The 22,312-nt window shown below is 40.9% G+C and overlaps 1 protein-coding gene across 3 annotated transcripts in view; it reads left to right on the top strand.

Moving 5' to 3' along the window:
• CNNM2 (cyclin and CBS domain divalent metal cation transport mediator 2) overlaps nt 1-22,312 on the top strand; it is a 169,351-nt gene that overhangs the window by 122,630 nt on the left and 24,409 nt on the right. The window contains exons 2-3 of one of the 3 annotated variants that reach the window (XM_005303486.4): nt 15,546-15,689; nt 20,209-20,346. In XM_005303486.4, coding sequence (XP_005303543.3) covers nt 15,546-15,689; nt 20,209-20,346 — 282 coding nt within the window. Of the gene's footprint in view, nt 1-5,240; nt 7,920-8,380; nt 9,584-15,545; nt 15,690-20,208; nt 20,347-22,312 lie in introns of those variants that run through there. The other 2 variants (XM_065552573.1, XM_065552570.1) reach the window with 2 other exon arrangements.

Raw genomic sequence — 22,312 nt, 5'->3', positions numbered from 1 at the left:
AAAATTCTTCCATTCACTTAATGGTGTCTGCAGCCCCAAGCAATGTAGTTAAATTGACCTAACTTTGTAATGTAGACCTTCCCTGTGTGTTTGCCCAGCACAGTGAGATGCAGTTGTCAGTTGGGTATTGATTAAGTGCTACTATAATACAAATAAATATGCCACTTGCAACTACCCAGACTCATCCAGTTTCCCCCCCACATTGTTTTTCTGTTAAGTCTCCAAATGTTTTTAAAAGACATTGTAGCCAGACCCTAACTTGGGCAGTGTGCTTCAGGCTTTGTTAGAAAATACACCCATGTGGCATATACCATTCAAACCCCATCTCAGAATTACAGCCATTCTCTTGCTTTCCATTTAGCTGGAAAGCAGAGCTGTGTGTTGCAAGATACACCAATTACATGGCTACCACTGCCTTGTGGACTAAAGTGCAGAGGGAATAAACAGCTCTGACAACAAAACAACCCAAATCATCCTGATGCTTAATTTAGTAGCAGTGCTGATTGTATGGAAGCTGAGTTTACGGGCTCTCTATTGACCAGCTGTCTTGTAACACTAACTGGTCCATAAACCTATGCTATGATTCTAGAGTTCCTGCTGGAGTCTGTTTTATTACATATGCTACTGAAAGCAGGCTAGAGACTTTTGTGTGTGTATATGAAGCTTTGATTAATATCAATGAAAGTGACACATGAGCATCAAGAGGAGAATAGACTCATTGGCTAAGAGTGCCAGGCATCATATGCAATTATTTGTCTGACCTTTAATCTCAGCGTTTCCTGTGTCAGTAGGTCCATTGCTGGCTAATACCATTGGTGAGAAGAGTATCCTCCTTTATTGTGGCCTGTAGTCATCCCGCCTCAAGCTTTGATCTCCTCATATAGCATTTGCTAATCCAGGTTGGCCTTGGTGATACTACTTGGATGGGGGATCTCTTAGGAAATCCCAGAATGCTTCAGGAAACAGGTTAATGCAGTAAGTGGTTTTCTTCTGTTAGTTGCATTAATGCCTCAGCTGACAGAGATGTCATCTCTTGAATGAAATGCAGAATGGAGATTCTGACCATTTGCGATTCTTAAGGGTCCATGTCCTTTCTACAAGAGGGTGTGAACTGAGGTTGTTTACCCCTGTGTCTTGGCCTAATTCTAGTTTGTGTAACTGTTCCCCCTACAGCCTGGCATATGTATGGTAACTGTTGAACCTACTATGTTTCCACAAAGAGGAATGTGTTTCAGCGCGGGGGCACAGTGACTTGTAAAATAAGTAATGTTTGTAAAGGGCTTTTGGGATTCATTAGGATGCAGAGAAATGTTTAGGTACAATCATGGTAAGAATCTTGTATTTATTTGTCCACTGTCCAACACATCTCCAGACTTTTGATTGACGGAGTTACCGAGCATAGTGGAAAAGGCTATGGAGGAGAGAAGAGGGGATATGGTAATACTAACACCTCAGCTTTTCAAATAAGAAATCAAAGCATAATATGGTAACACTGTGCATGAGAACTAGCATGAAAGGTGAAGCTGATCTGTCAGTCTGATGGGAGAATGCTACTGAAGTTCATTAGACTCTAAATCTTGATTTCAGAAACTCTTCACCATACCTTGCACTGCAATCAGCGGGCATGCAAGGATCTCTGATGTCTATTCCTAACAACTCCTCTGTTGATACTTTTTAATGGGAGGCTAATGTAAATTCCCACAGTGTGAATTGGTTTTTGAATTCTCTACCCAGCTGCTCTTCTTCTGACTGATAATAGACTGTTGCCCTGGTTGTGTTACTCTGGTGGTTTTTAACATCAGGAGAAACAGGATTGGGAATCCATGCATTTTCAGCAGTTTGATATTTGCTCTCATATTTTAGAAAAGAGCTGGAGCAAATTACCCTCCCTTTTTTTGTCACGTAAAGGTCACTTCTATTGATGTTTAATTTCCCCAAGAGATACCAGAACGTTACCATTGAAAACTGCCTTTCTTCTCTAAAATCCCTTTTATCCAAATGTAATGACCCTTATTTAATTCAGATAAACTGAACTGTTGGCTAGCTGTTAACGAAGAGGCAGGATATGACGATGGCTGTCAATTCATATTTGATTTTTTTTTAAAACAAAATTTTCGGGAATGAATTAAGACATGACTTCAATCCCATGGACTAGCTTTAGTTAGAAATTGACATGTCTATATATAAACATACCCTTTTATATATTTCTATTTATACCCAGGTTTCTATATATATTAATAAATGTGCTTTTATAAGAATATTTGTCACATTTTCTAGTGTATTTTATTGTGGGAAAATGTAATCGGAAAAAATGCATTAGTTCTTGTGGGACAGTAAGGTAAAATAACTACTCGTGTGAACTGGGTCTTTTTTTAGTTACGGGTGTTCCAGAAATAGCCGAGTGATAGCCCCAACATGAACTTAGCATGCATTTCCTTTTTGCCAGGATTCGCTGGCCTGTTTGTCTAACCCTTGTAAGGAGAGCGGTACAGTGTGCAGTACCAGATATGTGAACTTTCACTAGGCCTGGAATGGACCGTAGTGTATACGGCAGTATATGGAAGTTAACTGAACTATTGTTCTCTCTGCCTCTTTAAATTCTCTGTCTGTGTATAGGAGAGATGCAGGGTATTGGAGTGTATAGTGTTCCTCTTATTGAGATGGTATATGTCCCCTCCGAGTGAAATGAGGAGGTGCTTAGAGTTATTTAGCTTACACAGCACATTATAGGATTTAGATCTTAATAACAATATCTGAATAACCATTTTTAGTTGCAGTTTATTATAATGGATCATTCTGTGGCTTTACTTTGAGTTCACAGATGTTGGCCTCCTTATTAATGAAATGGTGGCAATATTGTGATTTTTAAAACTGTTTCATGGGAATAGTTACAGGGAAGCATATGTAAGCACACAGACTAACATAAATCTATGCATGTGTGCAGGTTTTGTGTGTGGGATGGTGATACAGTTAATTGACATATGATATGGATCTGTAAACAGAATTGGTGTGTGCACTTGACATAGCAGTACTATGTTTGCTAGTTTATATACAGTATTTGACTAATACTGCACCAATGCTGAATCAAGAAGAGTTGTAGAATGTTTATATGCAGCCAGGTACCTTGTGGCCTGTAGTCTTTGGTGCAGAAGTGCTCCAGTTGGGTAAGGATGAACAAAGTGGTTATTCCGTATGCAAATCATATCTTTCTAGATGTAATACAGGGTAGTTTTATACTGAAATATTTCTTTTGCTTTTTGCATGTTAAAGGTAGCTCACTGACTAAAGTCCAATATGTCTGCCCAAGCTGTGATCTGTTCCCTAGCTTTCTTGTATAGTATCTGTACATATAATTATCATAGGGTATTGCTTTGTGAGCCGCATATGGTGATGCATATCTTTTCTGCTACTGAATAAGTACCACTGTTTTGTAGACGTAGGGTACATCTTCCAGAATATAATCCTTTGGATTTTAATCAGTATATATGTGTTGAAGGTTTTTGTAAGATTTTGTGTATAAAAATCCAAAGTGTTTGTGAGTAGTCACAGCAAATAATTGTGAAGTGTGTGTGCATATTGAGTAACCTAATTGCCCATATCTTCACTAGCAGAGGTTAGAGCTGTTTGAGTTTAGTTTAGCATTTATTGGGAGGTAGAGGAATTCAGCTTAATCCTAGCTAAAAAAAATAAATTGAAGGCCAAAGTCATAAGAGGACACACTTCCTCTGAAGTGCTAGAAAAGGACTAAAGATGATGTCTGATACCTTAGACAAACACGCCTGAACCAAGAGCTCCTGTAGGACTCCAACTTCATCAAACTATGTGAACAAACTTTTAAAAACAATAGATTTAAAGTGGTGATCAGTGCTATCCCTAGTCCTGGCAGACTGAGCATCCTATTCTGTTCCTCTGTTAGTACCTATCCCTTTCCAATGCCAGCCTTGTTCTCAGATAAAATTTTCAAAAGCAACAAAATGCAACTGAAAATCAATGAGACATAAGCACCTAAGCCACGTAGGTACTTTTAACAATTTTACTCCTCATCTCTGTACAGATATTTCCAGGTTCATTTTGGAAGGGGATAAAATAGCAGCATCAAATGCAAGCTTCTGCAGGATAGCAAAGAAACCCAGGGGATTGGCTCTGCCAAGCCTCCTCAAATGTTAACTAGGCAGCCTGTCTAAAAAAGCCATATCTAATAGATTTCTGATCCGTTACTGAAATGATCACCCTTTTGCAAAGATCAAAGCACTGACATATGGGTCTGTAGAAACTGGTAAAGAATTTGCCAAAAGACATACTTGGATAATATGGCAGTGAGTGCAGAATAAATGCCTAGACAAAAATGTAATGTGTACCAGGTCATCTCCCAGCCAGTAACTGGAAAGATACTGAATTAATTTGGTTTTATACAATCCTTAAAAAAAAGTTGGGTCCAAGAAGCCTGAAGTTAAAAACCCCAGTTACTTTATTAGGTGTTCATTTTTCAGTGTGATAACCTTATGTGACTTCATGCTGCCTTAAGACAACTGTTCATGATACATAAGTGCCACAGCAAAACACCTTAACAAGGGTGGGAACCAAAAGGATAGTAGAGTCTGTATAGGAGTGAGTAGGCACCATCCTTTTGTGGTTAGTGCGTGACTGTTGTGTCTGTTCTTAACTCTACCACTGATTCTCTGTGTGATTTGGGTAAGTCCCATAACCATTCTGTGCCTATTTCTCCATCTGTAAAATGGGGATAATACTTATTTTCTTTCTGTAAAGCACTTTGAGATCTTTAAGTGAAATCTGTTGTAAGTGTAAAGCATATTATGAGTGATATTGGGCCAGATTCACTGATCAGCTAAAGCCACTTGTGTTGCATAATCTGTGCATAATCTGCGTGGGCAGGGTGGGGCACGGTGAAGCAAAGATTTTCCCAATTGGCGTGAACTAAAGCTGCTCTTCTGCAGGTTTAATTTGTGCCTGGGGCTGTGTGGCTCCGGATCAGGGAGCTGCAACCAGCTCCCTAAGGAGGTTTGTCTGGCTGGATGTACAACAGGGAAAATGTAGCTATGGAGTCTGTGGAGCATGTTTACTTATGCTAACACTGGGGAGTTTGGGACAGGAGTAGAACTCAGACTGTCATTTCTCCAGACACCATATTGCTATTTTTCAGTTGGAGGCAAATTGTCTGAAGCTTATTCTTATCCCAGACCTTTGATTTTTTTTTTTTTTTTGTCTCTCTCTGCTTTTAGTATCCCTGAGAGCTGAACGTTTTGCTGGTTGCCTATATACCAATACCCAGCTTCTAACCGACGTTACGCCATGATACTGTCCAGTCGCATACAGACGTACCTTTGCAAGCAACCTGCTCTAGTACCCACATCTAGGAGACTAAGCTGAGTAGATTCATATAGTAGAAGCCAACCAAGGACAGTCATCTTCTGGATCCAACTAGTGGGTAACACTCAGTCCTTGCTGTGGGCTAGAATCCCCTGAGGACCAATGCTGTGCATGTGCAGGAGTACAGCGTCACACACTCAGCAAAAGTGGCCCAATGTTTGTTTCTGTGAGCTTAGGCTTAAAGGTGTGGTCCTGTTCCCACTAATGTGAGTAAGCATTGCTGTTCACGTCAGTGAATGGCAGTAGGATCAGGACCTTTTGAGAGTCAAAGACTAATTAGAGGAGCTGATCAGGCTTTTATATTAACTGGATAGCGTCCACCATGGTCCTCAAAGGTTCTGGATCCATGTTGCTCATTGAAAGAAGCATGACCCAGTATCTAATAAACTTTGTATAACATTTAAAAATCAAAAAAATAAAATCAAGAAAACATATACTCAAAGCTAAGTTGTTATTCAAACTAAACTAAACACAAATCAGGGTCAAACCAACAAATTAGTCTCAACATGGGATTAGAATTCAGTCATCAAATGCATTAAATCATCAAATTAATATTAAAAATAATCAATCCTTATAAATAGTAAAGATGATTCTAAGAAGGTGGCTGTTGGATTATAATTCCTGATGAAAAAATTGTACAAAGTCAATCAAATCTGTGACTTTAAAGATAGTTAAATATATTAATACTGAAACCAAATCATTATCTAATGTCTGAATCACAACCTCCGAGCCAATTGTCAGGTTTCCGTTTTTAGAATCCAGTTATGTGGTGGCTAACTTCTGCCCAGAAGAAACCGATTTTATAACAGACTTTAACAGAACACTTCCAATTATTGAATAAACAAACTCTTGACAGCTCCTTGTGACTTTTAAATACAGGACAGAACACATTTCAGTGAGTATCTTTGAGTCAACGTTTAGGGCTGTTTAAATATGGGGAACTTTTTTTCTGGCCCTTCCCCCTATGGACTTTCTGGATGCTCTCTTACGTGCATGTGCACAGCCAAACCTTCTCTTCCACACCCTAAAAATACAAAAGCTGGGACATCTCCCAGCTACTAAAACAAGATAAAAACGGGAAAAAAAACAATATTTAAGATAAGGATTTATTTGTCACTTTAAAAAATTCAGTGTGTAGTTTTTTTTAGAATTAAACATTCCCCTGCAGAGTCTGCAACTGAAATGATGCAGCCTTATAGTAGTGCAGGAATATCTGAAGGTGTAGCTGATGGGATGTTTTCGTTGTCAGCCTAATTGCAAAACGTGAACAACGTAAATGGCGAAAAGTCAATTAGATGATTAAAACTGAATGTTAATGATCTAAGATCTTAGGAACACAAAGGCACTTATGTTAAAAGTCATTTTTAAAAATGAATGTGCTAAGAAGATAATAAAAAGGAAATATACCCAACCCCCACTTCCCTTCACCACCTCCACCACCCTCCCTCCAGAGAGGCTGGCTGGCCTTTCTTTTGAATTGATACATTGCTTTCAGCACTATTTACATCCTTATATAAGCACAATGTCCTCAGTTAACCTCTTCCTAAAGTCTAAACATGTTTCTGGTGCTGCCTCTAGTACTTTACCTTTACAGGGATTTAAAATCCAGTGGTATTATGGATGCTGGGATCTAGAAGCGCCCCAAATTAAATTGTACTTACCCTAGGAAGTGGGCCAAGTAGGATTAAATGTAGGTTATGCTGTGATGTTGGCTTTTAAATAGCACCAGAATGCTTGCTTTCTTCAGCTTGACATATGAGCTACTTCAGTATGTAGGCAATTAGAATTCTTCAGCATTACAGGCTTTGATTTTTGTTTCTCAGAAACGTCTCCTGACCTCTTTGCTTTTATTTTTTCAAATTGGGCTTAGCATGGTACCTTCACCAGAACTATGTGATATCTGGGCTCAGTGGGAGGAGCCCAAAAGTAATGAAAGGCCTGAGGTGAGGGAGCTGCCACAAACTCCAGAAATCAACAATTACAGGGTACCAAAAAGGGGCAATGGAGGAGCAGGTCATAGGGGCAAAACACTGATAAAGAGGGGGACACTGAAAGGGGACTCCTGAAGAACATCCAGTGCTCCAAGGAGTCAGTGGATGCTTCCCAGAGGATCTTTGCCTGAGTGCAGGAAAAAGGCCCTGCTCTCAGAAAATTGTCTCCCTTCCTTCCCTTCCCCACCCAGCTTCCTCGTGGTGTCTCCCTTGAAAAGTGTCAGCCCTGGAGAATGAAATCTTTTATCCAGAGAATACCTATAGCACCTTTGTTTTAGCTTAGCAAAATCTAATGTTTTGTGCTCCCCCTGCTGGCTACATCTCTGCTAGTTAATGGCTGCTACTCGACCATCAGTGAGGATTATCTTGCATAAACAAGGAAATAATAAAATTAGCATGGTGTTTTTAGAGCTTCATTAGACACCAAGGGACAAATAAATTTTTATTTACTGACTAGTAAAGGGGCAAATCTGTATGGAAATGAAGTCTGTTTTAGGAGTCTTTCAAAAAGATCCACTTTACCATGGGAAATTGGGGAATTGGGGGTGGGGGGGGGGGTGGGGAGAGTCAGAATAGTCTAAATAATACTTCAGTGTCCCTTAAATTGTCCTGGATGAACTATGACCAAGAATGACCGTAATGACTTATGTTTTTGTCCTTAAATTTTATCTGAATTTTTTTCTTTTGAGTTAGCCAAAATACTGATAGGTCTCTCTCCAGACTCAATATTTTCCCTTATTAAAATTGCCACCCCTTCTCTCTGCTTTAGTTTGCTTAATTCTTCTGAAGTATTTCCCTGGTGTTTTAAATTCCTAACCTGTCCCTGTGTTGAACCGGTCAGTGCTCTGAGAACTTCCTGTGCCCCCATAGAAAAGTGTCCCTCCCTTTCAGCAATCTTGCCAAGTTGGCTCCGCAAAGTTTGTATAGAATAGTTTGCTTTTCAGGTAACTTGCTCTTTGAGCCTTGTTCTGTGTTGTTTCCAATCTCATTCTCTCTTACAGCATGACCCGGTGGATACGTTCTCTAAGATATTGGGGCCCAACTTTGAGATGCAGCTGTACCAGTTTACCGGATAGATGTCAGCTGTGCTGGCCAGTGTTGACCTTAGAATCACAATCAGCCCAAGCTATTTGATGAGTTAAAGGTGGCCTGACTGACCAGTGGCCAACAGTGGTACATATGGGCCAAACAAAGGATCATTTTTCATGCAGGGACGTCCTTAGTGTTCCCTGATTAATCTTGGCTTTGGACCTTCACTGACACTGTCCCCTATGTGTGGTAGAGTCTTCTGATCTTGAGACTCCCAAGCGTTCTTATTTCTCTGGATCCCTCCTTAAGACTCCATTTCTGACAGCAGGGCTCGGTTTCTGAATTACCTTTGTCCTTCCCCTGTAGATTTTGCTGACTTGCACATTACTTTATGGGTGAGGCCATGGCCCCTTTTTTTTGTCTGCGATATGCTTGTTAAGTTACCTTTTAAACTGCAGCAGGTGGCAGCTGCCTCTAACAATGTTTTCACTTCAAGGGTGGCTGGCAGAATGCCTCCTCACCAGGGATACCAGCTTCATACAAAAAAGCAAATTGAATTGTAGACTACAGCAGTTGAGTTGGAGTGTGTGTGTGCACTGAATGAAAGAATATTAGAAGTCATCCATTCTATTCCATCTGCTTAGAGCCAATCCAGGATTTTTTGATAGATACAGGATACTTTTTCATCTATGGCTTTGTCCAGTCTAGTTCTAAAAGTCCCAAGCAACTGAACTTTCACCACTTCCCTTGGGAAACAGTTCCGCTACTAATACAACTCACTGTTGGGAAGTGTTTTCCTGAAACTCAGCTTCATTTTTACCTGTCTTGGTGTTATCCCACTAGATTGGAAAGATCTGATTGTAGAGGGTGGGGGGGTTAATAGTGGGAAGTTATTGTAATATGGCATTTTGAATATGAGGAAAGAGCTGACGTGTTTGTCTAGTGAGTATTTGTACAGGATTTTGAAGCTGTAATGCTGTATGTAATAAAATACTAAGAATCATTATCTGCCTTGTGCTAGCAATCTGATTCTCAGTCATTTCTTTACATATTGTGGGTGATTTTACTGTGGATGTTATAGGGTCACTGGCAACTAGTTTTCATCCCCAAATTTAGATTTTATGAAGTGGTTTTTGTTCTGGTTTTGGGGAGTAGGATTGGAGTGAGGGAAAGGGAAGCATCTATCGAACCTTTGAATTTGTTTAAATAAAAAAAAACTTTTAACATTCTCGTGCAGTGTTTTGAATCCAAACAGAGTTTTGCTAGAGCGTGCAAACCAGATAGTGAAACAAAGAATAATTAGAAAGTGCAACAGATAGTTCTGTCTCCCTCTTCAAAGTGGGTGAAATGCAAAAGCAAACAACAAGGATGTAGATTTCAGAAGTCAGAAGAGCGTTAATGCTCATCCACCATGTAGCCGAAAAGTAATGTAGAGAAAGCAATTTAAATAATTCTTTCTTGGATGTAATTGAATACATGGGTAAAGATAAACAGGAATTATTTGGGGAAAATGCTATGGCCTTTGACTAGATGGTCACAATGCTACCTTCTGGACAGAGAATCTGTGAATCTACATTTTAACTCACTTGAAATTATACAACACACTTCAAACTGATTAAACTAATTACTTTTACCCAGTTCACAATTAACCTGTGAAATTCACTGCTACAAGATGTTAATGAGAGTTTAGGATTCAAACAAGGATTAAATCATCATATCATAAAGATGCCAGGAAAGATTTTCAAAGGCACAAATACTAGTTAGCCACCAAACTCCTGCTGAAAGTCAAAGAGAGTTTGGAGCCTGTCATTTCTGCTTTAGAAAATCTTCCCCATTCATTTATGCATCTTATCTGATGTAAAAGAGATCAAACCCTCAAGTTTTAAAACAATTTTTTTTTAAATTAATGGAGATATCCCATCTCCTAGAACTGGAAGGGACCTTGAAAGGTCATTGAGTCCAGCCCCCTGCCTTCACTAGCAGGACCAAGTACTGATTTTGCCCCAGATCCCTAAGTGGCCCCCTCAAGGACTGAACTCACAACCCTGGGTTTAGCAGGCCAATGCTCAAACCACTGAGCTATCCCTCCCCCCTTGTAGCGTAGGATTAGGAAAAAGCTTCCTGCATATAGTCAGGCTATTATATAATTGTCTATTGATGGGTTGCTTTCATTTGAAATACCTGGTGGTTGGCTACTGTCTTGGCCAGTCTAGATTAGTTGGAGTGGTGTTCTGACTCACTATGGCAATTCTTACCTTGTCCCTTATTTTTTAATAAAACTGAATTAAAAGGCTTTAATAAAATGGCCAAACCAGATCTTCTGCTATGTGGAACTTACATAAAGCACTCTCCTTTCTAGATGCAAAGTTAGCAAACCCTGCACTTCCAGAGATACAGAAGTTTCCAGTTATCCACCCATAACACGAGTTTATCCTTTGACAGCTCGTACTCAGTCCATCCCCCAGAATGAAGTGGGGGTGTTCTCCCTTGTGGCTCAATTATTTCCTGACATCTGTTTGTTTTAAAGTTGTTTTGTTTGTGGTGGTGGTATAATAGTGGCTGCCGCATAGTACTGTTGAAGATTGTGGTGCCAGTGAGGCTAATAGAGGCATTCTGCCATTGCATTTGGTCACATACAAGGGTGTAGTATGTCAATCCAGATCAGTCTTCTGTTCACATATCATCTTTGTGTACTGAAAACCGAACACACATTTATATTCCCAAATGTAAAATATGAAGATCCCAAATCAGAAATGGAATTGCCAGGTATGGTCTGTATTTCAAATCTAATTTCTAACACTGATCTCCCTTTCATTCTTTTTGGAATACTTCCCTTTGAAGACTTCAAGGAATCCACTCCCATCTAATTCCACTGAACAAAGATTGTGTCTAGAACATTCACTGACATACTGAGATTTCAGTTAGGGGCCTTCAGGATTTTAAAATACTTTTTATTATACTGAAGGCAAAAGTTGTGACAGAGAGCAAAATCCTGACCATGCTGGTATGCTACTTAGAGAGCAAAGTATTGCAAATTCTTGAACAATAGCATTAGACTGGATTTGCTCTTAACGAAACTCTCTCTTAGATGCTATTGTCACCCCTAGAGATAATTTGAATAAATAGAATCATAGAAATGTAGGGCTGGAAGGAACTTTGTGAAGTCATCAAATTCAGTCCAACTACACTGAGGCAGGACCAAACAAACCTAGACCGTCTGTGACCAGTGTTTGTCCATCTTGTTCTTAAAAGCCTCCAGTGTTGTGGATTCCACAGCCTCCCTTGGAAGCCTGTTCCAAAAGTTAACTACGCTTATAGTTAGAAAGCGTTTCCCAGTATCTAACCTAAATCTCCCTGGCTGCAGATTAAGCCCCTTCCTTCTTGACCTAATTATCAGTTAACACATTTCAACTTCAAAGTTCAGTACAAACTCTTGGAGCAAGATTGTGAGTTGTTACTGTTACCGCCATTTTATAGTGGAGAAACTGAGACAGGGCTGTGAAAGTACTTGTCTGAGACAGAGAGGGTCTGTAAAGCTGAGGTTAGAATTCAGGAGTTCCTGTCTCCCAATAGTCTGCTTAGATCAAACCTCTCTTAAGCAGTCTACGTCTTTATGCAGTTCAGCAGCATTGATGGAATCAGCAGCTCACTGGACTGCCACTTAAAGTGGGCAGGTAAAAAGAGATTGAAGTAGTAGATGCGGGGCTGCTATATCATGGCAAAAGGCACATTTGAAGTGTCTGAGTGAGGTATGAGAATACTATATATATATTTGCTATAAGTTTCTTTTTAAATTTCGTTTTGTACTTAAAATGCTAATGAATCATTATGGATTGTCTGTTTGGTTAGGTGTTTCTGTGATTCATATCACTATTCAGCTGTTTGTTGGGTGTATATATTTTATTTTTAGCTTCACAAGATGCAGTGAAACCTGTTTTTACATTATCACTAAAGGATTTGACCAAAAATTGGTTGCTTAATATAGGCAATCTTTTAATAAAGGTGGAGCCTGGTTCTGCTTAATAAATCTGGAGGGTCTGTTAAAGGTGGCTTGCAAGGGAAGAAAAACCTGGTTCTGTGCCTTATAATGCATCTTTATGATGTATAAAGAAGGCCTGAAAGGCGTATGGTATCCCTGTTAGCCTTTTTTCCCCTGCTAATTGCTGTCTAGGCTGAAAGACTGATGACTAGGCAACCCAGTGAAATAACGATACCACAGGAGTCGAGAGTGCAAGTCGGCCAGATGAGACAGGATGGGACTTTTAGTCAAACTATTTTTAAAATAAAATTATAAAAAATGTGGGGAGAAGGGTGTATATTTTTATTAACATCTATTTTACTTCAATGACTGACTAACATTCTAGATAAAGTGTGTATTTGCTAGAGATTTACTCTCCACAACCCATCTCTTCAACAAAAGGATTGACTCTCTCAATAACATGACCTGCCAAAAAGTCCTCCAGCAAAGCCAGAGAAGAGCAGTCTTGACATACTTAATATTTCTGAGGTAACAAGCCAAAAAATAAACCTGGAAAAAAACAAAAACCCCTCTAACCTTCTTTTTGCATCATAAAGAAGTGAAAAAGGGCACAACCCCATCTTTAAAAAAATCCTTCATAGTTCACCTTAAAGAAAGTTGCCTAAATAAGGATGGTTGGTGGAATAGCTCACCTTCTCACATTAAGCATCTTCCACCAAAATAACAAGGATGCCACAGATTCAAAGATGAGGTGGATTCTGTCATAGAGAATGTTCTACACTTTGAAACATTTAGTGATGGCAAATGGCTTGGCGATGTGTCTCTAACTCCGTGACCCCACACTTAGTAAATGATTCTTATTTTCTATTTGAAATGTAAAATTAGATAAAGCAGTTCTTCCTTATTCTGAAAAGGACAATAGATATGGAGTAAAAGGCTGTGTTTATATAATCTAGAACTGAAACAATTCAAAAGATTGTGAATTGTTTGGGAAAGGGACCTAGTTGTCCTCTGTCTTGTAGAGAGCTGAGCATACTTTCTTTTATTTATTAAGCTCTAGAACTATTATTCTGTTGTATTAACATCTAAATGACTGCATGCTCATTTCTCTCCATCCTGGGATGTGATAGATAGCAACAGCTCATTGAAAAGAGTGATGCCTTCTAGTTTGAAAATAAATGTCTTGACTTCTGGAGCTTGCCTTGATGTTACCTCCAGATCTTCAGGCTAACATCCAGAGAGTTATTGCATGGACAGCACTGTATCCAGCTAATGTTATCTCAGTCAGGGAACAAAGCCCACTAGTTTTAAATGGTGTCTCCTGAGAAATCGAGAGAGGTTGAGAGATCTGGAAATCTCACTAGGGACTACAAAGAAAAAAATGCTAGTAAAGAGAGATCAGTGAGACTTTCAGTTCACTAAGCATGTTGATCTTTTAAATTGCAAATCATCGTTCTAATAACTCACCCTTGAATAAGGTCCCTTCAAGATAAGACTCACTGGTGCTGTGGAGCTGGTATTTAAAGTATGTCCATCTGCATCTAAACGAGTAGCTCCAAGACAATCAGATTATGCAGTAGTTAGTTTGGTGAGAATATCGCCTAAGTGGAATGGAAACTTCATTTTGAGTCTAATATTAGACCTTGCTTTGGAAAATTCCTTTTAAATGATTACAAGCTGGGAATAGCAAAAGAATTTAACTTTCGACAGACAGCATTCACCAAGAATTTGTTTTTAACTGCTTATGTTGGGTCCCTGGGAAAGCAGATGTGAAAATCTTACCGAAGTGAATTGACTTGACCTGATGCAATGTTTATATCAGTCGTTGATAAGTTTTCCTCCCTGGTCTAATTTGTTCAAGATATTTTCATTCTTTGAGCATGAGCGAGCCTGGGTTGGAATAGTTTGAATGCCTGTTAGTCTAATAATCCACATCTTCATACATCCAGACATTATTGCCTATAAAGGGGTCTGAGCAAAGGAAACAAACGTTGGACTATTTTGGTTATGTTCCATGGATCGCAGAGTGGGTGCCTTAGATGCCAGGCTAGAGACCAACAAAGGGGATGCAACATAATATTGCCCAGTTGACAATAGACTATGTACATTGAGACCGTTCTACCTGTGCTTCAGCGTTTAGCTCTGGTCTAGTTGGTTGGTTGTGTCTTGGCAAACTCTTTGATCCTAGCGTTTGAGGCACTTTTCTACATAGCTTTGCAATTAAGTGAGTTTCAATGATGGCTATAGAAATTGGCTACCAAATATGCTGCTTTCATTCTTAGTCCATGGCATTATCATGTTCTGTGAAACAAAACGATACAGAAGGTGGCAGAGAAGATTTTAAGAGTTGTTAGTGCACTCTGTAATAAGCACAGAAATGACATTGGAGGGAGCTTCATTGCCACTAGCATGTCACATTTCAGCTTTATCCTCTTCACTGTAATTAACCGTACTTTGAGGGCAACCTGAATTTTTTTATGGACTAATTTCAAAATACTCCATTTTCTGAAAGAACTCCCTTTAAACAGTATGCCTTACATTTTAAAAAAAATTGTAATGTTATGGGCTTGTCTACTTGCCTGCCCATCTCTTGTTTGGTGGTGGGCGGAGGAGAAGGCAGAGACAGACCACCACCACCAAACACAATCGGACCTACCTCTCCTCCCCCACATCTGCCCTTTGCACACGCCTGCTTGCTGCTACTTCAATTTCAGTTTTGTTGCTAATGTTAGAGTGTGAGGAAATGCATGTATGGGAGCTCTGTGCAAAGCAGGGCAGGGGTGTGGTGTCCTGGTGCTGGTGTACAAGACAGGAAGTATAGCTGACCATCAACAAAACAATGAAATGGACTTAACACCAAGTGCTGACAAATGCACAGGTAAACAAACTGGGAGGAATGTTCAATATGTCTAACTGTTCAGCTCTGGTAATCTTAGATGCAACTTGTGATAGCAACAGGAACAGCATTTTCATATGGAAATCGGATTTATTTTTTCTTTTAGCTGACAGTATCCCTTGAAGTATCTATTGGACTATGGTTGCTCTGTTCTAGAAAGTGTGAAACAGTTTTTTATGAGTCTCTATTTTTATCCTTTGCTGATAATTCCATTTCTAATCTCTGAGTCTAAAGTCATAATTGTTAATCTGTCTCCCTGCAGGCAAATCTCATCTGGCAATAGTACAGCGAGTCAACAATGAAGGGGAAGGAGATCCTTTTTATGAAGTCCTGGGGATTGTCACGTTAGAAGATGTGATTGAAGAAATCATCAAGTCTGAGATTCTAGATGAAACTGATTTGTACAGTGAGTAGAAGTATTTTGTGCTTTTTCTTTAAACATCAAAGAGAATTCTTCCAACCTCTATTCTTGGTCTAGCTAATTTGTTTTACTTAAGATCTAGAAGGTCAAATTTCCACACAAGTCCACATGCTGGCTGTCGTCATTGTCATTTCTGCAATATGGCCCCCTCTATGCAAGACTCTAGCTGAAACAGGACAACTTTTTTGTAGAATCCTTCAATCCCAACAGTTTATGTGAGCAAAACTTCAGTTTTGTTCAGTTATCATTTCCCCACCTCAAACAATCCTATTCTGTGTCCTTATTGCACCTCTCAAGATCTCCATGATTCTCCTTGATTAATATCCATGTCACCCTTGAGAGTTCTCAGTACCACTCCCATTCTTTGGTAGAGGAAAGTTGGATGATTTCTCTTTAGAGTTGGTCACTGCCAGTGAATTGGTAGGGACACAGTAGTGATGAGGGACTTCCTTTCCTTAAGAGCACTGTGATTACTCAGCCCCTAATTATTTCTCCTTGCACCACTTAATACAATTCCTTTCCCTCCTTAATGTTAATATATTTTGAGAAGAAGGGAAGGTGTCATTGTTAGAGCCCTAGACTGAGACCCCCGAAATCTGGGGTCCCTTCTCAGCTCCATCAGACTTCCTATCTCACTGTAGGCCAGTTACCTAATCTCTCCCTCTGCCCACTTCCAACCTGTACAACTGGGTTACAAATACAGTACTTCTTTTCTCCCGTCCTTTATCTGTCTTAACTGTTCTTTACCTTGGTTGGGGGCAGGCTCTGTCTCTTACTGTGTGTTTGTGTGGGGCTAAGCATGTTGCGGCCTATAAGCACGATTGCAATACACATAATCATTTTAAATACCCCTATGCTAATCAGATTTCCTTTGTTTCATTGTTTCTTTCCCCTTCTGTAAATATTAGGTGAATCTTTCCTTAGTCCATCTCTCCAGTTTCCTAATAGTAACTTATTCTCTGAACCACTTTCAGTTTGTCAGTATCTTACCAGTATTCAGGTGTCCAGAAGTTCCTGTATGACAATCCTTAAAGACATAATATTCTTACCTTAAGTGTATTTTATAAGGTGGCAGTGTGGCCTAATGGATAGAGCTTTGGACTGGGACTTAGGAGACCTGGGTTCTATTTCTGGCTCTCGCTTGATGGGTGGCCTTGTGCACGTCATGTGCCTTCCTCCTCCCTCCCCTCCCCCCGCTTTGTGCCTCAGTTTCTCCATCTTGTAAAATGGGGATAATGGTACTGATCTCCTTTGTAAAGTGCTTTGAGACCTACTGATGAAAAGCACCAATATAAGAGTGGTGTTATAATACATCTAGAATTCTGACACCATATGTGATGGAACTCTTCATTACTGTCAACCCTTCCAATTGTCCATTCAATAGGACTGTGGCTTAATTCTTTACAGTAGGATCTTATGATTTCATTTACCCTGCAAAAACATCCTCCCTTTGGTGTATTGTACCTGCCTCTTTGAGGATAGTGGGGTGCTCCCAGAGGTGGGAGGTACTGTGTATGCTTTTTGGTATAACTCTTTTGCTTTTTTATTAAAATAAATAATTTGATTTATTCTATATTTAATACTGAAAAGAAAAAGGGGTTGAGTGTATTAATGCTATGAAAGGGGCCAGAAAATTAGGCCCTGTATTTCATGGTCTTTGTAGGCTGATAAAATAGATCTGATGAACATAAGTCCATGTGAAATTGTTATTCCTTGGAAAGTTTAACTATTGAAAGTTTATGCAGTATAATACAAATAGGAGAGAACTCTCCTGGACTCCTAGATGCTGTGGCCATCCAAAACCATCTGCTGTAAATGAATGCAAAGCATCCAGGGGACCTGTTGGTTCATTCTGAAGCACTAGAATCCATTCTACCAATATTTTGTATTTATATTATTTAGTATTGAAGTATTCACTCCAAATCAACGTAATGATGGAAAGTACAAGTGGTTTGTGCATGGTATATGAACTGTGAGTAGGAGGTAAAGCATATGAATTTTGTGGGGTTTGATGTTAATGTTGCCTTAACTGCTAGTTTCCTTAGTGTTTAGTGATTATGTTGTAAAGGGGTAGAAATGAACCCTTGTGCAACCTGAACTCTAGTCAAGCTTCTTGTATGGGAAACATCCACTCTGTGTATGTAGTTTTGTAGGCAAGACTCATGGCATTGCCTACAATTAAGGTTATCTGACGCTTCCCATCGTCCATCTGGTTTCAATTACTTATAACTGGGTTGAAATTTTCCTTGCTGGGTCTCTGTATCAGGCTCATTTTTTCAATCAAGATGGTTTAGCAATTTCCAAGAACAAGGCTAGGCAAAAACTCATTTTACCCATATTAAAAATTTCTATCAGCTTCTTGTTTGAAACACTCTAGTGCCCCCATGCTTTGGGACAATTACATGAAATTTGCCAGTAGGGGTGGGCTTTGTGTGAGGGATGTGCTTTTTGCCATCCCCATGAAAATCTGCCCAAATGTGGCTAAGTTGTAAGCCTTTGAAAAATCGCAGTCTCCACACTCTCAGTAGACTCCCAAAGATTCTGTCTGCTTTGGTCATGCTTCAGCCTGGGGCATTTGCAGTTCTGGGCTGCTGCCACTGTACCAGGTCAGGGCACCTGAACTGAGAGCAGGGAGTCTCTCTGCTGTGCTCTCAGTGAGGCCTGCTAGCATGGAGAAGCCTATGCAGTGTTGAGAAGGAAACATCGGTTTCAAATGCTCCGGGAACAAGAGGTGGACTCGGGGGAGGAATGTAGAATGGAAAAAGGAGCCACTGTGGGAGAAGGAACTGATAGCAGGTCTACACTACAGCTGGGATTGAGATTCTGAGATCAATCCACCGGCGGTCGATTTAGCGGGTCTAGTGAAGACCCATCAAATCGACAGCAGATTGCTCTCCAGTCGACCCCTGTACTCTACCCCCGACGAGAAGAGTAAAGTAAGTCGACGGGAGAGTTTCTTCCATCGACCCTCCACGGTGTGGACCCTGTGGTAACTCAACCTAAGGTACGTTGACTCCAGCTACGTTATTCACGTAGCTGGAGTTGCGTACCGTAGGTTGACTTACCGCGGTAGTGTAGACATAGCCTGAGACTGGAGACTCCCAGGGGGTTGGGAGAAAGGGAGAGTGGCTCTGGAAGCACGGTGGGGGAAGGACAGGAAATGACTGGGCAAGGGGACGGTAGCTGGGAGGAAATGAGGTGTGGGTTCTTGGAACCAGTAGGTTGGCAGAGACTGGGCCTGAGAACCAGTGGGGTTGGGGGGAGAGGGAGATCTGGCGAGGAGCCGGGGTATAGGGGTAGAACTGGCATTGGCTGGGCAAAGAGTGGGATAAGGAGTCAGAAGAGGGAGATTGGGACTGGGAGCAGTTGGGACCCCAGCAGTGTGAGAGGGGGGTTAAGACTGGAGGCCAGGGTAAGAGGAAGAAACAAATCAGATAAGGAACTTGGAAGGGAAGAACTAGAACTGGCTGGCCGAGGAGGAGACTGCCAGATGAGAAGCCCGAGAATGGATGTGATTGTGTAACTAAAGACTGTACCATAATGCATATGGACAGGGAGGCCAAATGAAAGTTGCACAGATAGGAAATACTAGAATTAAGACTAACTTTTGAGTGCTTGACTTCACAACCTTTTAACATAGTGTGTGTGAAATGTTTTAGAATACGTAGAAAATAGCTATAATGATCTGTACCATCAGGGGGTAGTATACCATGGCTCTTTAATGCTTATCAGTTACATTAAATAGCTCAGTCTGCGGGTAAATAACCCGAATATTTGCAAGGTATTCCTATAATGTGCATAGGAGAACAAAGTGACTGCTGCAGATACTGAAATGATTTGTTTGTTTATCATTAGTAAAACTGTCGAGAACAAGACTTTCCAATAGGTATAACAAGGCCATGGTCCTCCAGTCCAAATTCCACAGGCAGACTACTTCATCCCATTGAAATCAGTGAGATTTTGGGCTGCTGCCTGAGACCACACCTGTGGAGCAAATGCAAGATGAGCTATATAGTACAGTTAACGTTTTATCACTCATATAATCGGCTTTGAGTATATTGTAGGGAGGTCTCTCTGTCCTGTTTGTTATTCTACATGTCTGTTGCAGTTTGGATGGTCTTAGGGCTTGTGTACACTTACCTGGGGATAGACGCACGGCGATCAATGCATCGGCGGTCAATTTAGTGGGTCTGGTGAAGCCCCACTAAATCAACCGCAGATAGCTCTCCCATCAACTCCTGCACTCCACCAGATTGAAAAGAGTAAGGGAAGTCGACGGGAGAGCGTCTCCCGTTGACGTCGCATAGTGTGGACCCCGCGGTAAGTAGATCTAAGCTATGTCAACCTTGAGTTACACTATTTGCGTAACTCAAATTGCATAGCTTAGATCAACTTTTCCCTGTAGTGTAGACAAGGCGTCAGATAACTACATTCAGTGCAGTTCATATTAGATCCTGTTCTAACAGATTTTGCTCCCTTCCTTTTCCCATCCTCCCTTCCCCAGCTGATAACAAGACGAAAAAGAAAGTAGCCCATCGGGACAGGAAGCAGGACTTCTCTGCCTTCAAACAGACAGACAGTGAGATGAAGGTTAAAATATCACCACAGCTCCTCCTGGCAATGCACCGTTTCCTGGCAACAGGCAAGTACGGCTTATCGCAGCTTGCAATCACACAAGTGCCTGAGAGCTAGATTGTCAGTGGAGGCTGGCGAGGCCAGTGGGCAGTGCTGGCAGGGAGGGAGGCTGGACAATGGGGTGACAAATAATGCCACTTTTGTGTATTTTGTGTTTTCTTTTTAAATTCTCTCCTCTCCTGTGTTCAGTGTCGGCATGAACCCTCTGAGACATTTACCAGGGGTGGACCAGTAACTTTAAATTGGTCTGAAAGGTAAGGTTGAATGCAAGTGCCACACTGCATGTGTAGAGTCAGCCAGGTTAATGACTAGCAAGTACACCCCATTAGGGAGAGTTCAGGGAACAAACTAATAAGGACGCTGTGCCAACTGGCCAGTTCACTGGACTGCTAACTGTAATTCCCCTTTGGTGGTCATCTGGGAAGAGATCCTGGACTTCAGGGGGAAAGTGTAACCTGTTCCATGGGGCTTTGACTCCAAATGAAAACTTCTCTTTGCAAATTAAATGCAAATTGAACAGGTTGTGAGATTGTATTTTTAAAATGGATTTCTTGTTGGCCTGTGGGGCATGAGTTGGTGGCTTCAGTCCAGTTTTCAGTGGGCAGATGTCTACATTCCCAAATCACCATGATGATTGGTCCCCCTCTGGGCAGTCTTTGCAGAGAGCCCATGGATTGCGTAGGCAACAGCGACTGGATTCTCTTTTCATCATAGAGTTGGTCTCTCTGCATCAGAGATAAGACCCATTAGCAGCAGCGTGTGTGAAGCTTGACCTGTTACTGCTCACGCTATACCTGTTTGGTGTGTAGGCAATGGCTTTCCATGTACAAGCCTTTCAATCAGCACCTTTCACCATTGCTACTTCCAGTGAAAGGAAACAGTTCAACAGGAAAACGCGGCTTTAATAACAAATAACACTTCGTTCATTTATGTGCACGAAGTTCGATGGGAGTTCCCAAACACCGTCTTGACAGATTTTTATTGACTTAATCTGCGGGTGCTGTTTCTGTGCTTGTCTAGGAAATGTAAAATGATTTTATAATGTAAATCGAAGTCTGGCTGTGAAAGCATTGCTAACTAAGTCAGACATTACAGTTTGGTTGGACTGTTCTAAATGCAGACCAGGATCTGCAGACAGTCCAGTGTCTCCAAAGTCCTGTTCTGAAACCAGCGTTAGCAAGTATTTGGCATTTTGCATGTCTACTTCTTGAGTGTCCCTGGCCTAAATCCGCTCCACAAAAAGCTGGGTTTTTTCCACTTCAGATAGCTCTCCTTGGGAAGGTTGAACAGTAAGAGCAAGAGGTTATAAGGTGTGTTCTGTGTGCTATGCATTAATCCCACTGGTGTGAATTTGCCTGCACTCTGCCTCTCACTTTGAGCCGTTGTCCCCATGTGGGCTGTGACACCTTTCCTTTATTTCTTCTTTGGGTTTACACAGTGGGCCTATCTATAGCAATTTTCTAGGTCTATGAACAATCAGAGACCTTTAGAAACAAATGCAATAAATAATGAATCCACTATAACATCATTTCAAAATGAAACTGAAAGGTCCTTTGGACCCCAATTGTAAACCCATTCCCTTCCCATTCCACGAGCAAGCCCAAATAACTATGGCTTTCTGAGCTCTCAGATGGGCAAATTCCTTTTCCCTTCATGTTGGGAAGATCATTCTCAGTCATCTGAAACGTATGTTATTAACTCAAGGAGGGCAAATACATTTGTAATATCTGGGAACTGGAGTATTGTTTCTCCTTGAAAATCTGCCACGGGGTATGTATACACAGGGATAAAAAACCTTTGGCTGGCCCAGGTCAGCTGACTCGGGCTCTGGCTCCAGGCTGAAAAATTGCCGTGTAGATGTTTGGGCTCGGGCTGAGGGTGGCCCGTCTACACAGCAATTTTTAGCCCCGAAGCCTACGCCCGAGTCAGCTGACCTGAGTCAGCTGCGATCGTGCCGTGGGTCTTTTATCCCT

Source organism: Chrysemys picta, chromosome 7, assembly GCF_011386835.1.
Source record: "Chrysemys picta bellii isolate R12L10 chromosome 7, ASM1138683v2, whole genome shotgun sequence".
Taxonomy (NCBI): Eukaryota; Metazoa; Chordata; order Testudines; family Emydidae; genus Chrysemys; species Chrysemys picta.
This window is presented reverse-complemented; position numbering and strand designations above follow the sequence as displayed.